Here is a 17,294-nt window from a genome sequence, read left to right as displayed (position 1 = left end):
GCAAGGAGCAGAGGTGCGGGGTTGGGTTGCTTGTTCCAAGTGTGAATTTTCTCCTTCGCTCTGCTTGGGGTCCTTCTCCCATGTCACCAAACTCTTTTGATCTGAATTTACCCTGGACTGCTAAGGACCAAGTCCCACAAAAGTGTTCAAGGCTTAAAACAAGCTTTTGGCTTATGACTCCCGAAGTCTTACCCACCTTTGCCTACCTGCCCCTTTTACTGACCAAAGCTGAAAGCAAGCTGGCTGCTGGCCAGGGCGCTGTCGTATGTTAATAGTGTGATGTTCTATCAGAGGGGTACTTCAGAAAGGTATTAACAATTTTATGGTTAACCGTTTTACTGTTAGCCATTTGGTCCTCTGCCTGTACATCAGGACCTTGGTGAACTGGGGTCAGGGCAATCAGTTGGGTAGATTAGCGTAGCTCTACTGAAGTCAGCTGTGGATGGTGTAGTGCTGGGGTAATGCTTTCTGTGGGCTCACCCAGTAACAGTTCTTCTTTTGTTTATATAAATAAATGCGCATTTCATGTTTCATCTTTCCTCTGCTGTGTTACAGAGCCACAGGCAGCTGAGTGGCCCGATCACTGGCACAAGATCTTACACAACAAGTCCTATTTTAATAACACGAGGTTCATTTGAGATTGAGGCGTCGCAATACGTCATTGGTTCAGACATGATCACTTCCACATTTCTTTTTCTTGGGGAAGAGCTGGGGTTTCTTTCCATGAGTCTGCATGCCTTTGGTTGAGACCACACTTTGTGGACAGCAGATGTTCTTCTCTGGCTTGAGTGCCAAAAAGATTTAATGAAAGATCAAAAAAGTGATGCTTGTCCCAGCCCCCAGCAGATGGACCCCATCTGCTCCGAGCAGTTCCCATCGGGCCATGCTGGAGTGGAGGCAGCCAGTGTCCCCCGTTCAACCCCTCCACCCCGACGTTCACTGTGAGCACAAAACGCGGGGCTGGCCACAAACAAATAAATAGAGAGTGCTGTGGTAAGCAAGGATGAGGACTCGTCCAGAATTTCTTTTTTTTTTTGGCTTTTAAAAGAGAATTTGTTGTTCATAATGTACAGTAAGAAGAAAAATGTAGAAAAATATTAAACTCATAAATGCAACCCTGAAGCTGCAAGGTCAGTTTTGGCATCCTGGGTGTAACAAATAGGGCAGGAGCAAAGCCACCCCTTCCCTGCACTCCTCCCAACTTCAGAAGAGCAAAACATCTATGAAGAATGGTGTTGGCAGGAGTATAGCTGTGTGAAAATAGAGAGCAAGAGAGATACGAGCAAGAAATCTGCTGAGAGCAACTTGTTATTCTCTAGATTTTGACAGATTGACTCCTTAATGTCCTCTCTGGGAATATCCTTTGGCATCGATCTCCATGGCTGCTTTTCAGATTTGTACTCCCTGCAGAGAGATGGTCCAGCTATGACACCTGCATCTTCCCCAAAGCTCAGTGTTGCCAGGGTCTGTGGCTTTTGCAATGCCCCTCTTTAGTTCCTGGGCTCCCGTAAAAGCCCTCTGCTTATTTCTCTGACCACACATTTGTGTTTTAAGACCTTGTGGTTTATGACCAGTCAGGATCAAAGCCAGCAACCCTGCCGGCTTTGCTGCTTTGCATTCATGTGTATCTCAAAACATGGAGGGATCGTCTGCCAAGGGAAGTAGAGGGTTTATATTGAGACAAGCTGGCTTGTAGGGTGTAACAGTGACCTACAGCAAAGAGCCTTGGAAACATTCAGGATCAGGGCCCAGAGTCTGCTAAGGGCTGTCCTCTTGTGCAAAAGAGACCTAATTTCACATGCAGTTCTGCAGCAGCTGAAACCTCCCAAACTGGTGTGGAGCACCGTCTTCTTCATGTATGGTCTTCTTTCCTTTGCGGGCTGCTGAGGAGGAGGATGAGGAGGGAGAAATTGTCACCATCTCAGTGAGGGAAGGAGAGGGATGCTCAGTGCCGCTGCAGCTCTGCTCTTTGCAGAGGAGGAGGGAGGCAGCCTGGGAAGTGCTGCCTCCACGCTGGGACCTGAGGTGCCACCTCCCCCGGCACCGCTACTGCTGCCAAACAGGGGTGAAGGAAGGACCTTTCTTCTGGGTTGGCTTGTGTTTTGGAGTGACATTTCCCAGCAGCAAGTGGAAAGGAGGAAGGAAATCTTATTTGCCTATAAAAGGATTCCCTGCCTGTATCCCACGTGTGGCATGTGAATGGGATGATAAGAAGAGGCGGTGGAAATCCTATAAACCATATCCCAGGGCGGGAGGCTCTCACATTCTGCTTTTCCCCTCTGCCTTTGATATCTCCGACCCTCTGACAGGGCCCTGGAGCTGCTCTGAAGAGAAATGCAAGAAGAAGAAAGCACTCCAATGACATTGACGCCAACTCCATTCCTTCAGCAAGCTATATATATTTTTATTTTATAGTCATTTGAACAGCGGAGAGTTTGGCAATAGCGACAGCCTCGGAAGCGTGCACTTTGCATTTGTGTGTGTGTGTTTCAATCCCTCCAGCTTGGCTCTCCCACTTGACGTCTTGGAATACCCACCACCGTGCCATTTTTAAACAAAGCAGCAAATTGAAATACCTCTCCCGTGGGCTCCCCAAGAGCATCATGTCTTCACACCCCCAACCTGGCAGCGCAGGGGATGTGACCCAAACTGGAGGGGTTTTATTACCAAGCATGGAGCTGCAAAGAACTGCTGATACCTTTCAGCCAACAGCCAGCAAATCAGCATTGGCAAAGCTTCATTAAGCTGTTGGGGTGACCTGCACTTCTTTCCCATCATTGCTGTTTATTTCAATTTATTTTTTTCTTTAAGACTTTTCTCAGCAAAAAATTACTGAGGCCATGGGCATGACTTTATTGGCACGAACAGTACTCAGCAGATTTGTGTCTGCTGAGGACTGTGCCTGGACCAGCAAAGACTGGAGTATTTCAGCTGGGTTTCCATCACTAAAATAGGTCAGGTGATTCCTAAAGCTGCTAAAGTGAGTTGTCCTGGGGTTCATTTTCAATAGACAGTTGGTTTTTATATGGCAGCGTATTACCTAATAGCATTACATTTCTGTTATTTTCCTAATACTTTTGTTTTCTCTTTCCAAGAATATATTTGACTGACTATGCTGTAAGTCATCACGGCTTCCTCTGATGCTGGAGAATAAATAAAGCTTCTGACAGGATTTTTTAAAAGATCTGGCAGTGGGTCTAGCTCTCCCACTGAAATCAGTGAAACATTAGCTTCCGACTGATGAGAGAAGGACCAAGAAAATGGGGCATGCTTCTGGAAAGGACGCCCTTCCTTCTCAGTAAGTCAACCCATGCCTGTTACTTGTGAATTCACTCACGCACATAGCTGGATGAGTCGGACAACCCGTTGAGCAGCTGGTACTCAGTCAATAAGCCCAACTGTATCTCTCAATGCAAAGCAGAGGTAACTCCCTCCGCTCATTGAGACAGGACCTTGATCCCCAGGAGCCTGAATCGGGGCGCTGTGAGGGACGAGGAGCTCAGTCCCCTGTGCCTCACTGCCAGGGCTTAAGGGGAAGCAAAACAGGAGAAGAAAGCAGGAGCTAGCTTTGCTGGTGTCCCAACGAAGCTCAGCAAGATGGGAAAGGACACTGCAGAGCGACAGCCTTGGGCAGCTGAGGCAGCTGTTTGCAAGGCTGGACTGCTGCACTGGTTCTTTGCCGAAAAAACCGAGCTGTCCTAATAAATTCTGTGTGTAAAAAAATATATCTATAAATCGTGCCTTAGTAAGAACAATGCAGCTGCTAACAGGGCTGGATGTGGCCAAATGAAATGCTCTAATGCTCTCTAATCCGATACCGGGCCGTGACGACTTTCTTTGCAAGGAGTGACTCTACTTGAACATGTGCGTGCATACGTACATGTACACGTACACATACCTATAGCTTTATAATCCTGCTGCCAAAGGGGGAAGACCCGGGTTGCGGGTGGGCAGGGGGGAGCCCCCTCCGCTACACGATCATGAACTGGCAGACGTAGGGCAGCTGGTCTCTGCACCTCTTGTCAAACCACTTGCCGACAGCAGCCCCTGACAAGGCCGCACAGTTTTCCAGCTTGCCGCCGTCGGGCTGGGTGGTGATTTCAGTCTCCCAGTTCTTGTAGCGGACGGGGCCGCCCGTCATGTCGACCCACTTGCCCTCCGCCGCCATGTCGTTGAGGCCCAGCCAGATCTCCGCCTCGGAGCCGATGCTCTTGCGCATGTAGTCGTAGAGGGCATCGTTCTCCTCCCCGCTCTGGGGGGTGCTGAGCGTGCCGCCCTGCGAGATGCAGTTTTCGCTGGCCTCGTGGTACGTCTTGGTCTCCGAAAATGCAAGAAAGCATTTTAGGTGAATTTTGGTGCCTTTCAGGCAAACTGAGAGGTTACCACGTGAACAGAACAAAAAGACAGAAAGGGAATTGGTTTTAAAAACAGCGCCCAGGAAGAGGCGGCGGCAGCAAACGCAGCAGCCAAACTACAAACTTGATTTCTTAGGCCGTGTAGCGACTCTCGGCAGCACGGGAGTCCCAGGGGCCCTCTCCCTCCTATGCAGGGCATGGCTGTGGAGACGTGCCCTCCCTGTCTGCAAACCATTGGGAAAAATGGACCTCGGGGTGCCCCTGTCACCCTCCTGGGCTCTACTGCTGCCAGAGCAGAGGCACAGCGTTGTCCTCCTACCCCTTCCCCCAGCCTCGCTCTTCCCCACCTGCTGCTACGCTTTCTCTGATGTGTTTGTGGGAGGTAAGGTTTGTGATGGGCGCTGCCGGGTGTTGGAATGTTTTAGAAAAAAGTCTGCAATTTCAATTCAACCACCTTAATTATGCAAGCCTGAGAAAAATATCTTTTTTAATAGGCTTTGATCAGAAGTGTTGTGCTTGCATAGCTTGAGGTCTTCAGAGGAAATTTCTACTTGCCTCTGATTTTATTGTTAAGAATAGCAATTTATTTTATTTTTTTTTAAGCTCTAAACCCTGCGAGTGCAGGGTACCGTAGCCAGACAATAACTAATCAGAGCCACACATTAATATCCAAATATCAATATCAAATGAATGTGAGCTTGGAACTAAAGCCTTGATTTTGCTTGTGTTCCTTTTCTTTTAAGGAGAAAATTCTCCTTAACTTGCATTTTCGTCTCATTTCTGTTTCGTATTCTGCAAATCCCTCTCCTGTCGATGTCAGTGGAGTTTGCACAGAATAACCATGGAGCATGGCTGGAAGATGGACATTTTAGGACTGTCCTCTATATGTGTTCAATGAAGCACAGTGGGACTGACCTTCATGAGGTTCCCTGGGCAATACCATGGTATGTATAACAGACCAGGTCACCATTTCACTGGGGTTCAGACAAAAGAGTAAGCTACATTTGACTGAAGTACAGCATAATCCATTACCCATCCCTCTGATTCATAAAAGGAAAATGAACATCTGGCTGAGTGTCATAGAAATATCCACAGCTTTACAAATGGGAAGATCTAGCACATAAAGGGGGGGGGCATATGCTGTACAACTCATGTCATTAACTGCTTGAGGAGCTTCATCTGCCTGAAGTAATTGCAGTGAGCCCACACTTTGCTTTGATCCCCCAACCTCTCTCCCTGTGATGGACTCCTTGTCGCAGGGCGCTTGGGCATCTCTTGTTAAAGCGTGTGGAGCAATTGTAGCTGCTTTATAAGCACCTCCTCTCTCAAAGCCAGCTCCTCTCTCAAAGCAAAAGCCATGCCTTCTTTAGCGAGTCCTTTACCTGTCTGGAGTGCTTGCTTTTCCTTCAGTAGAGCGACCTCCTGAGAGATGTTGTCAATCATGTCCTTCAGGTCTTCAATCATTTTGAGGGTCACACCATCTGTTGGAGAAAATGAGGGAGGAGCATAAACATTGGCCACATCCCCCGGGGAGGCAGCTGAAGCTGTTCCTATCATCAAAACTCCCCAGTTCTCTGCCCTCAGAGAAAGACAAGCAAAAGGGATCCGCAAAGTCAACGCCTGTTCCCCTTGCACATCCATCACAGTGAGCGTTCGCTCGCTAGCCTGGTTCCACCAGCAACCCAATTTTCCCAGTTGGGGTTTCAGGGCTTTGCACCCTGTGGGGCGGTGGTGTCTCCCCTTAGGCTGCTGCGGCAGTGCTGGGGTGGGGGTCGCACGCATGAGCACCACGAGGTGCAGGCTCATGTCTGGAGCCCCTGTGGAGGGGCAGCACCTGGGGTGGTGCTGCACTGGGGTCCAGCTCCCAAAATGCAAGAGGGCACCATATGATGCTGCCTTTCCTGAGCAGGAGTCCTGTTGCACATGAGTGTTTTGTGGGGAACTTAAAGCTGCTGCTGAATAGGATTTATTGTTTTTTTTTTTTTAAATTCCTCAAAAACATGCCCTCTCGCTCTGTATTCACAGCACACCCTCCTGGCTTTCCTTAAACACCCTAACGCATGATTTTCTCTGCTTGCAGTCCCTGCTGTGCCCCCACGTTAGTCTGCTCTCACGGGTGCATTGGCAGGAAAGAGCTTTGCTCGCCAGGCTGACGCTCAGCAGGAAGGGGCTGGAAGGGCTGCGGTACCTCCACTAGATCTGCCCCTGCACCATCAGCCACCCATCCTTCAGCCCACCAACAACGCCACCCCTCGGCCATCACAGCTGCCTTTGCCCTGCCTCTGCCTTCAGCATCCCCAGTGCACGTACCCAAAAACTGGCCAGAGCTGCTCTCCTGCCATGAGAAGATGCCTCCTTGGCCAGGGCATTGGTTGCAGCCACTAAAGCCTATATCTTGCTAGGTGTGTCACCTCTGCAGCAGCTCTAACCATTAATTGGTACTTGGCTTTGTCCTGTCTAGGCCAAAAGGACCATTGTGCCTTGGAGGTAGTAGGAGATCAGACATCGAGGTGTTTGTATTCATTACACTATCTCTGCTGCTCCTATTGCTTTACTTCGCCTGGCGTAAGCATCTGGTAGTCCTCATGCGGTGAAAGGAACGGGGACAATTTGCCCACGAACGCAGTAGGATGGGCTTCCTCCAGGGTCAAGGAGATGGTGAGCAGAGGCACCAAACCAGGTAAGTGGGGAAGCAGCTTGGATGCAGACCAAAACCACCAGCCCAAAGATTACATGGTGTCATGAATATGAAAAGCCAGCCACATCAGGAAGAGGGCATTAAGCTGCTTTACTCATTGCTCAATTAACTTTAATGGGTACACTTAACACTGAGGCACTAGTTATTATTTTGGTGCCTTTGATGAAAATGCTTTGTGGGAAACAGCTAATTAATGCCTTTTTTTTTTTTCCCATGCAAGCCTCTCAGAGCAGAACAAACGTCCCTTAGGTTTAAGTAACATCCAAGGGCCATGGCAGGACACTGTTAATGAGCCTTGCTGGGCAGCTCCTTACGTTGTTCCAGCTGGGTTTGCTGGTGGGTTCCCCTCTAGAGGGTCCCCATCACCCAAGGTGGACACATCTCCTTGATAACTACCTAAAAGCGCCCTGTCCCTTTTCACCACCAAGTTTCCAAGCCCTGGGTCACAAGATGTTCCTGCAGCAGCGCGTTCCCTGGGACATCGCAGGGAGAACCAGGAGTGGTTAATTTGCACTTCATCTACAAAGCAAGTACCATGGCTATGTCAACAAACATCGAGTTTTCTACTCCGGTGCCAGAGGTTTTTGTCTCTGCGCTGTTATTTCCTCAAGGCTCACCTCCTGAAGCCCATGACCAAGGCTATTACAGCTTGGGTTTGCTGCGACTGAAGCCAGCGTGGGGGCTTCCAGAGCTGCCCATGGGAGCTGGAGCAGGTCCTTGGGGCTGACTGCGAGCAGCAGGATTAAGCGCGGGCAGAGATGAAAAGGAGACTCACAGAAGGATGTGGGTCGCAACAGCCCGTTGATTTGAAAGCCTGGCCAATAATGTATTTGATGCTGCAAATGGGAGCTCTTGCCCATTTTTCTTTGTTCTAATTATATGCTGAATAACAACCAAATCCCTCTGTACTTCATTTTGATTATTTAACTATCCCTATATGAAATTTGGATCTATATCGAGGCTGCTTAGCTTTGCCTGGGCAGGCATCATTTGGTTTGTTCCTATCCAAACAGGTTTCTATCCCCCGGCAGAGCGAGCATCACTCTGGTTTGCCATGTCTGTCATCAAACCTCCCTGGCCATCGGTATTTCTTCTGACACCAGGCATTTCCCTGAATGTCCCAGCTGGAAAAGGTGCTCCCATATTGCAGTCTGTCCCTGGATCAGAGGAGGGGACCGAACGCACCCGCACTGGGCTTGTATCAGTGTAAATGTTGTCAGGCATTTTCTGGGAAGAGCACCCAGACTCCAAGATTACATGGGAATTTTGGGCAGCCTCAGGAGCGGCGCCCACATCAGCCCCTACCCGCTGATTTAAGCATCTGGACTCCAATGGCCGGCTCCAATTACCTTAAAAATACATGTGAGAGCAATGCAAAGATGCTCCTTCCCATGGCCCCGTCACCCCGTCGCGACTGTGACCAAGGGGAGCCCCACCCAGGGCTGGCGGGTCCCCAGCCTGGACCCCTGAGCAGGGGTGCCATCGTCCTCTGGGCAGGGGTGCCATCGTCTGCCGCGGCTCCTGCCTCCGCTGGGCACCCTTCGGGGTGAGACCCCTGCGGCTGCCGGAGGAGGGCAAATCCCATCTGCCCCCCAAGACATCGGGGTTTGGGGAGAGTTTGCTGAACCGCTGCATCTGGAAAAAACACTGGGGAGCAATTTGAGGGGGAAAAAAGCCCAACAGCAGGCAAAGTGAATGTGCCATCTCAGCATTTTCTAAATGTTATGGTTTAGCTTTTTCATGTTGAAACAGTACCATTTTTGTTGTGAAGCAGATCCAAATGTAAGCAATAATTACACAAAAGAAGAAGAAAAACCAAACCAAACAATAAAAAAACAAATAAAAGTGGAGAAAAAGAGAAAAAGCTTGGCTCGAATCATCATTTTCTTTTCTAACATTCGTGGTTTGTCTGTGCAGATTGAAAAAAAAATAAATCCCGCTGAACACCCCAACCCTCCAGTGGCTTCATGCTGCCCGACCCTCCCTGGCAAAGGGCAGGGGGTGAGCCAGGATGGCGGGGTACGGGGGGCCTGGGATGGGGATGGGATGGGGATGGGATGGGGCCATCCTGCCCTCACTCAGGGCAGGAGGGGCTGAGCCCCGGCCCCTGCGGCGGGTGGGCAGGCAGGCTTGGACGTGGTGAGGGGCTGGGGGCAAAGAAGAGCATCATAGGGGATTTTTAGTGCTTTCCTCCCTCTTTCCCCACCCCCCGGTGTTGGTAAAAATCAGAAAAAAGATAACCAAGAAATGCTGGAAGTTTCCAGTAAAGGCAGGGCAGCTGACCCACCGTGGGGCTGATGCAGCCGGCCAAAAAATGCCAAGTTTGTTTTGGTTTTGTTTTTGTTTTTCTTTTACCCAGAGAAAACTTGACCTCTCCTTTGAAAAGAAACCCTGAAGCTCTCAGGAAAAATTACCACCAGCTGTTTCAGATAGCTTGATTTTCAGAAAAAAAAATGTTGCCTCCTCCCCTCTGAAAAATGTGTTTAAATCAGAGCCCAACTTTCCTGTCAAAAAGGTCATTTTTCTCCCACCACCTGACTTTTCTTCCACCACCTGATTTTTCTCTCACCTGCTTGTCACCAATGGGTTACAAACAGCAGTTCCAGTGACACGGAGAGAAAAACAAAATTTCTCTAAGAAAATCATTTCTCTCTCCTGGTACATCCAGTAAGTGCAATGCACGTATGTACCCTATACCAGCCCGAGGAGGTATTTTTGCTCTAGAAAGCAGCCACAGACACGGCACACGCAGCTATGCAGTGATTTCACAGAAGGATCGAATGGGAGAAAACGGAAAAATTTCTCAAGGATGGGATCAGATGAAAACAGCCACAAGGCGAGCATAGAGAGCAGCCCGGCCAAATGAATTCCTGGGATGCTTCTTCCTCGCTCCCCACTTCATTCCAAGCAGTCGAGCGCCCGCCAGAAGCGGTCCAAGCCCACGCGACTGCAGCCGGACACGGCAGGCAGGCAGGCGGGCTCACACGCTGCTGGGCTGCAACGCCAGCCCTTCCTTTCCTGCCTTCTCCTATAATTAACGTGCATGGAGTCAGAGGGAGAAAGGATGGGACGGTAGCAGAAAAAGAGAAGAAAAGGAAAAAAAAATACATTAAGGAAAAGAAAACTTAGGCATCTTTTTGTGCGCATTGCCCTCTGGTAAGCCTGCGTAGTCGGAGCTCGTGTACGGCTTGACAGACACCTAGGGCAAGTGTTTTAAAATAAAGATCCATGTTGATACTTAATGGATTATATATTATCTGCCTACTCTTGTCTCCAAATCTACAACAGCAGTCTGTCATCTGCCACTTACGTGCTTCTGAAAAATGAATGAGGAGGGGCAGGGGTCATAGAAAGGGAGATTTTAGTAGAGGAAAAGTTTGGGGCGAACCTTAGAGATAACATGGAAAACATGCTGCCCTCTGAAGTCCAGACCAAGCTGTCCCATCAAATTTATTCATGGTAGGAACCCACCAAAAACTTTTCTGTTTCATTGCTATTTTACAGAAGGGCTATGCAATTATTTCCACAGGGAGGAAAAAAATAGACTTTTATTAGGTTTTTAGATTCTTTTTAAAAAGTTTCATTAAAACACTGTTAAATTGCCCAGATCACCGGGGTGATTGCATCCCCCCCAAGCCCCGCCAAGTTTCCTTGCTGGGAAGATGCCGCCGCTCCTTACCTTTCTTGGAAGCCACTGGCTTTTGCCGGATTTTGGTGGTTTGCTGACCGGAGACCTGGGCAAGGGAGAGGAGGCAGAGGAGCAGGCAGGCTCCCCAGAGCGCCATGCCGCTGCCGTCCGGTGCCGAGCGGAGGTGGAGCGGCTCCGGTTTGTCCTCAGACAGCCGGCTTAACACCGGCTTGGATCAGAAATGGCTGTCCCAGAAAGCCGCCCGCTGAGCCCCGGCCAGAGGCAGCCTCCCGGCCCCGGGGGGGCTCGGGCTGCTCCAGCCAAGGCTGAAAACATCCCAGCGGGTTTGCATTTCTTAGCACGCTGCTTGTTTCTGTTTAAAAAAAAAAAAAAAAAGAGAATGAATCTACTGAAAGTCTGCTAAGCTAAACATAAGGAAAGGCTGTGGAATGATTTCCTATGGATTTTAGCAAAATGCCACGGGTTTGATCTCGTGTGTCAGCGATGGCAACAACGATGTGAGGTGTGAACCGGAGTCTGGGTGGCAGAGGGAATAGAGGGGGGCCAGCCTGTCCGGGCGGCCCCTCTGCGGGGCTGCCCACGAGGGATGCTGCGAGCACCGGCAGCGGTGGAGGGAGCATGCAGGGGGCCTGAGCACCCCAGCCCCTGCCACGGCACGATGCAAGGCCCTGCATGGAGATTTCTGGTTTATCCCCACTGCAAGGGGCTGCTGCAATCCCCCAGCCCAAATGCAGCCTCAGCAGGGGCCTTCTTTTCTAGATTAGTCCTTGCTCAAAGTGGAGGACAGCTTCTACACCTCAAAAACCCAGCTCCACCGTGGCCTCGGCAGAGTCGTCCTGCCATCATTGCCTCATTCATGGGCAGCTTCCAATGCAATAGGTTTGGACCTCTATCTTTGTGACACCCCCCCCCCCCCAAAAGGGGGGTGCTGTGTATGTGTGCGGCTGTGTCTTTGCTCTCACCCAGCTCCCAAATTTACATTGCAGGATAAGGCTTCAGCCCGTGCCCATGTGGGGTGGCTTGGTGGCACCCCCTTGAGCCGTGGAACCTGCCTGGGGGGCAGCAGGGGCTGACCTGATGTTTGCCCCCCTTTTCCTTGCACCGACGGCTAGGGATGGAGCGTGGCTTCCAGCCCTGGGCTCGAATTGCTGGTTCTGGGGCAGTTCCAGCATAAATCACTCTCATCACAGCCAGTCCCATCCTCAGCGGTGAGGACAGCTGCATTGGCCATACTGTCCCCTACGGCAATTTTGCAAGGACAGGGGTGGTCAGTGCCGTAGGGCTGCCCAGCAGCAGCATCGCACTGAGACCTCAGAGGTGCCTGGGTGCCACTGTCCAGGGGAGCAACGTGTCCCCACCACTAGACCACACGGTGGCTTCATGTGTGTTTTGTTTTCCAAAGCTGCTTTTGGTTCTGTAGGATAGGAAACCAAACAACAGCTCCAGAGGCTTCAACCAAATCGGAGGGCTGCTCATTGTGTTGCTCTTTAACCCTTTCCATTGCCCTGGCTGGGAGCTGGAGGTGTTTCGGCTCTGCCTCACCCCACCGGGCAGCGGGAAGGGGAGATCTCAGCCTCTACATCTTTGTCCTGAAAGTGATCTGAAAAGGGACTGTGTTTCAGCAGGCCTGGGCAAAAACACGGATGAAGCAAGCTGGGAAGATGTTTGACCTGCTACTGCAGACGTCCCACCAAGAGGAAGGCTGCTCCATCACCACACCAAGTGCATTGCATCTGCCTGGTGCTGGACTGCTTCCCTTCCTCCTCTGGCAGTACTCACGCCTTTGAGAGTCAAAATTGACAGGTGCTCTTTGCACTTAAGAAACGTTACACGTGCTGGGGTTGATAATCCAAAGTATCTCGTGGCCAGGCCTGTCAAAGCACTGAGAGGCTTCATGAGGCACAGTGGCTCTGAAAAGCTGGTTGGTGCTTCACACCCACCACCCCGGAGTCAGGCTGAGTACTTCGGGGGTCTTCCTTGGGGCCACCCGCGTAGTTCGGCAGCCAAAAATGCTTAGAAATTTGGGTCTTCACTCAGTTTTGGGAACATTCAGGCTTCAAAATACCCCAGAGCTGTAACGTGATGAGCTGGACTTGGGATGCAGGGAACACGTCCCACAAAAAGCCATTTTCCCCAAGTCCCCCTAGCAGGGTCCCGGCCTGACTTCAGCACAGCCCAGCTGCTCCAAGAGCTGCTCCCACAGCCTGAACCAAGACCACTGCCTCATTTTTTGGGTGCTGGAGTTGTTCGGAGGCTGCAGCACAAGCAGGTGAGTCTTTCCTGCAGGAGGCGCAGGAACCTTTGAGCAAGTGGAGGAAATTCATGTAGAGAGAGGAGAGGATGGACAGGCATTTTGAAGAACAAGGTGCTCTGGGCATCAGCCATTAACCTTAAATCTTTTCTGAAAAATTAAGGCAAGATGCCACCCAGCACAATGTGAACCACTGGAGTCGTAGGAGCATAAAAGGTCTGAGATAAACCGGGGTGTGGCTGGAAAAAGAGCTGCCGCTGATTTAGTTTGGCCGTAACTGTGTTACCCTGCCTCGCGCTTTGGCTGAGTAAGGAAAACCCTGCCCTTATATGCTACCTGAATAGAGCTCCCTTGCAGTCCAAACTTGTGAAGTCAAGGAAGAACGGGTTTGATTTTCCCTCCCCTTTACCACACACACAGCCCCACTCTGATTTAAGCCAGAGAACATATATTTTTGGGATTTACCATTCTCCTGCCTGGACTATCCCAAAATGGGATGGAGCCCAAGAGATGCAACACCTACATACATGTGTATTTTCCCTTCTCTTGGCACTTGAGTAGCACTGACCTGTCCAAAGCACTTCTGGTAACTCAGCACCTCCCAGTTTTCCTTGGCTCCCGATTTGGTCGCCTGCCTTTGCTTTGATTCATGTCCTGCCACGCTGGGGAAAAAACCGAAATGCTCCCTTTGCTGCTGCGCGTGAAACAGATGGCTCTGATGTGGAGCCTGATGGTGATCCCTAAGCACGGGTTTCTGGGTGGCTGGGACCTGCTGGAGCATTGCATTTCTCCAACTCCCCAGCTGAAACAAGAAGGGCAGGGCGGCTTATGGTTAGCCCCTTTCTGAGCGTGAAGGTCCCTGTGCTGAAGGTCTGCAACCAAGGGGGCCTCTCCCTGCACCGGCCAGCAGGTCCTGTGCTGGATGCCACCATAATTTTTCTTGAAAAAGAGAAAAATGAAAAGAAGTAGACTTAAAAAGCCTGTCTCTGGCTGTAACTCCTATTCGCAAGGGGCTTTGCTGCAATTCTGCCTCACGTAGGGTGAAAAAATAAATCCCTGACGCTGTAACAGCTCATGAACCCACCCGACAGGAGCAAGCTGAAGTGAACAGGTCCAGAACAGGGACGCTATGGGGAAGGGCCACCTAAAAGCTGAAGGAACCCCCTGCCTGGGCTCCTGCTGAAGCCGGAGGCTGCGGCTCCAGTTAAATCACAGGACTACGAATGGTCACTTCTAAGTTGGCTCTTTGGGCAGATATGCTTTTGAGATCCCCATGATGCACACTTCTTATGTAACGGAGGCGTGGGAGTGGGTAGAAGTAATCCTTTTTATTAGATGAACTAATAGAACTGGAAGACGGTGGCGAGGTTTGGGCCACGCGAACCCTTTCCCTTCGGGGCTGAAAGGGAAGCAGCAAAGGTCAGAGCTGAGGAGCAACAGCTGGGAGGCTCGTCAGGCACCCACAGCCCATCCAGGAGCAAGCACCGGGGGAAAGAGAGCAACAGCTGATTCATGGAAGGGTTAATGAGAAGAAGAAAGGCTGTAATTATGCCAAGAAACCAGGTTTTTGTCCAAGATTTTTTAAATCTGTACAATTATGGATTTTACTTCCCAGTAAATCATTTTACTCCCTGGTTTCAAGCTCGGTCTCCTGGTCAGACAGACAGTAGCTCCTGTTAGCTGTAAGGAAACTGGTGCGAGATGAATAAAAGAGGGCAGAAAAACGTATGCTTATGGAAACTGTCCCAGGGCCGCAGGGAAGCAGTCAGAAAAGTTTACGTGGCTTTGGGAAACCCAGTAAGTTGGCTGCGATGCTGAATCTGGAAGGCCTTCAGTTAGCAAAACAGTGGCTGGAATAAGCCCATGAAAGGAAGCTGGATGCTCCTGGCAACGATGCAGACCTGTGATTTCGTGCCCAGCTAAGCAAGGAAATGGGCAGCGAGATCAGAGGCTATTTTGACTCGGCTCCTAGGAAATGAGCAGGTACGGCCAAGCCAAGAAATGAGGCAGCGCCACCGCACAATGGCTGGAAAGTGGAAGGGTGGACTAGATAACAGCATTCACACGGTTATTATCAAGATAGGCAATTACCAGTCCTGGCTTTTCAAGGCTAAGTTGCCAGTTCAAAGGCAGGCCACCACAACGCCAAACGATTCTTGCTCTTTGCCTTCAGCCCCCCTCTTCTGGGAAGGCTCTGACCTCCCCCGCCGGCTCTGACAGCAGGAACGCAAAGGGGAGACCCAAAAGCATCTTTACACGTGGGGCCGTGCAGCTCCGTGGCTTGACCCACAGCTCGGGCAGCAGGCAGGGTTTTGTGCCTCTGCTGCCTTCACCGAATCCACTCTGCAGGGGGAGGATCCGCATCTCAGCGGCACCGCAGTAACTTCAAAGAGGAACGGGAGAGAAACAGCAGTGGACAGTAAAAAACATGCTGCGAGGAAGTGGGGCTAACAGAAGAAAATCTCTGATATTAATTAGCCGCTGCCCGAACTCACGCTGGCATCGTTCCCAATTTCCACCAGCATAAACAACTTCAGAACAGGTTAAAATGGAAAGAGTCAAATCTATGGATCATTGTTTTTGAGACCAATTGAGAAGAAATGCGATAATAGTTCAGGAAAGGGCGGTTTTCATAAGGACAATGATGGGGAAAACCAAGGAGTCAGCACTTTGCCAAAACGTTATCCCCAGCACCAACTTTAGGAAATTGGCTCTGAGCCTAAGGGGGGAGCCTTCCCATCACATCGCATGGCAAGCACGGCTCACATCCCTACCCCGTGTTCACCAAGGGTCATGGGACAGAAGGATCCGTGCTAAAGGAGAGCCTCGGGCCTTAAACCAGACCCAAACATGGAGAACTTGCGTTCAAGCGCTATCAGCTGCTCAAAATCCTCCTGTTTCCAAAAGGAGCTGCATGAAAGGACTCACCCTCCCTTCTCCTTGGCGCATGCAGCTCCTGTGGGCTAGGGGTAAATCTGGCTGCCTTCACTGCTTCGCTTTTCTGCCCATCATCCATGTCCCAAAGTCCAACCAGCCAAAGGAAAACTGTAGTCAAGCGTCTAAATCTAACACCAGAACTCTGGAGAAATTCCTAATTGTGTAGGACTGCTGAGCAGGCTGCACGAAACCAACTGTCTCGGCACCAGCTCAAGTGAAGTCACTGTTGAAATTAAAGTCAGTATTTTAGGACTGGCAGGCAGACGGCAGTTCTGCCAGCTTATGATCTTGTTGCATGTCGTTCTCACCTTTGAGCGATTGCTTTGCTTTCATACGGCCGTGGACGCTGAATTAGGGATCGTAAGAGAATTTCAGCATCAGCCTTATGAATTTCTTGGTTTTTTCAATTTAGAGAAAAGGTTGCATGATCAGACAGCAGGAAGAAAGCAATCCATGCCCTTGAAAAGGGTCATCAGATCAAAGTTGGTCTCTCTCTGGGGGGAAAGGAGAGAAGTAGGACTTAAATCATTACTTCTCAACCCATAGGTTTCCAAGCCTGGAAACACCAAAACTTACCGTTTGCTAAAACGCAGCGAGAACGCGTGGTGAGAGAGCTCCTCTGGAAGGGAGGGCCTGCAGGCTGGTGGCTCCGACTACCTCCAATGCCCAAGCACAACCGGCTCGGCTGCGGTCCCCGCCGTGCCAGCTGGGTGCAGGAAGGCCTCTGTATGTCAGAAAGCAGCTGAGATTTCACTTCCTTTTTCCCCTACCAAGGTATTAGCTAAGGGGCTGCAGTAACTATGATTTCAGTCTAAATCAGGGAGATCAAATCTGATCTACAAATGCTGTGACATGAAAACTCAGGTAGGGTGCTGATCCCACCCTAATTTCGAGAACAGGACAGCAACAGAGATGTTCATAGAGCTCATAAGATAACCACAGCCCTATTAAAAAGTGTTCCAGTCGATGAAACTGAGGTCGAAACCATCACCAGGGAGTCATTAACAGCAGCACGTTTGAGATCCTAATGTCGTTTTGCAGGAACAGCAAAAAGGTCTTTGTTACTGGATAGCTAGAAATGCAGCTGATCCAAGGAAAAACCGAGGCATCGCAGCCTCTCTTTGGGGAGCAGGCAGGTGACACCCGCCTCTGCCAGGCACAGCTAACAGGAGCACCCACGCTTTGCCTTAGAGGGAACAGGTGCCTCGCATCGGCAGGGAGGGCAAACAGGCAGGAGGGTACTAGGAGACGAGGGGTTGGGGAGCAGGGAGGAAAAACAGCACCAAGAAGAGCTTCAGTCCCAGCTGCAGGTCTGCTCTTGCGCTTTGCACAAGCGTGTTAAAGGAAAGGAGGGAACAAGGCTCTGGGGTAAGGACTGGTGTGCTCTCCTTCCAGGTCTTACCA

General features: G+C 50.4%; 1 protein-coding gene across 2 annotated transcripts; it reads right to left on the bottom strand.

Moving 5' to 3' along the window:
- Positions 1-2,383: 2,383 nt before the first annotated feature.
- On the bottom strand, positions 2,384-10,866 carry CLEC3B (C-type lectin domain family 3 member B). Of its 2 annotated transcripts, none has more exons than XM_009464464.2 (3): positions 10,733-10,866; positions 5,738-5,836; positions 2,384-4,371 (listed from the first exon to the last, which is right to left on the bottom strand). In XM_009464464.2, exons 1-3 carry the CDS (start codon positions 10,836-10,838, stop codon positions 3,971-3,973), a joined length of 606 nt encoding a protein of 201 aa, XP_009462739.1. In that variant the 5' UTR covers positions 10,839-10,866; the 3' UTR covers positions 2,384-3,970. The 2 variants fall into 2 exon arrangements, with proteins under 2 accessions (XP_009462739.1, XP_087625314.1); XM_087769188.1 differs by lacking the exon at positions 10,733-10,866 and adding an exon at positions 8,403-8,710.
- Between the last annotated feature and the right edge of the window lie 6,428 nt (positions 10,867-17,294).

The sequence above is a fragment of the Nipponia nippon genome, unplaced genomic scaffold (genome assembly GCF_047370975.1).
Source record: "Nipponia nippon isolate SJK-2023a ecotype South Korea unplaced genomic scaffold, ASM4737097v1 scaffold_1, whole genome shotgun sequence".
NCBI classification, from domain to species: Eukaryota; Metazoa; Chordata; class Aves; order Pelecaniformes; family Threskiornithidae; genus Nipponia; species Nipponia nippon.
This window is presented reverse-complemented; position numbering and strand designations above follow the sequence as displayed.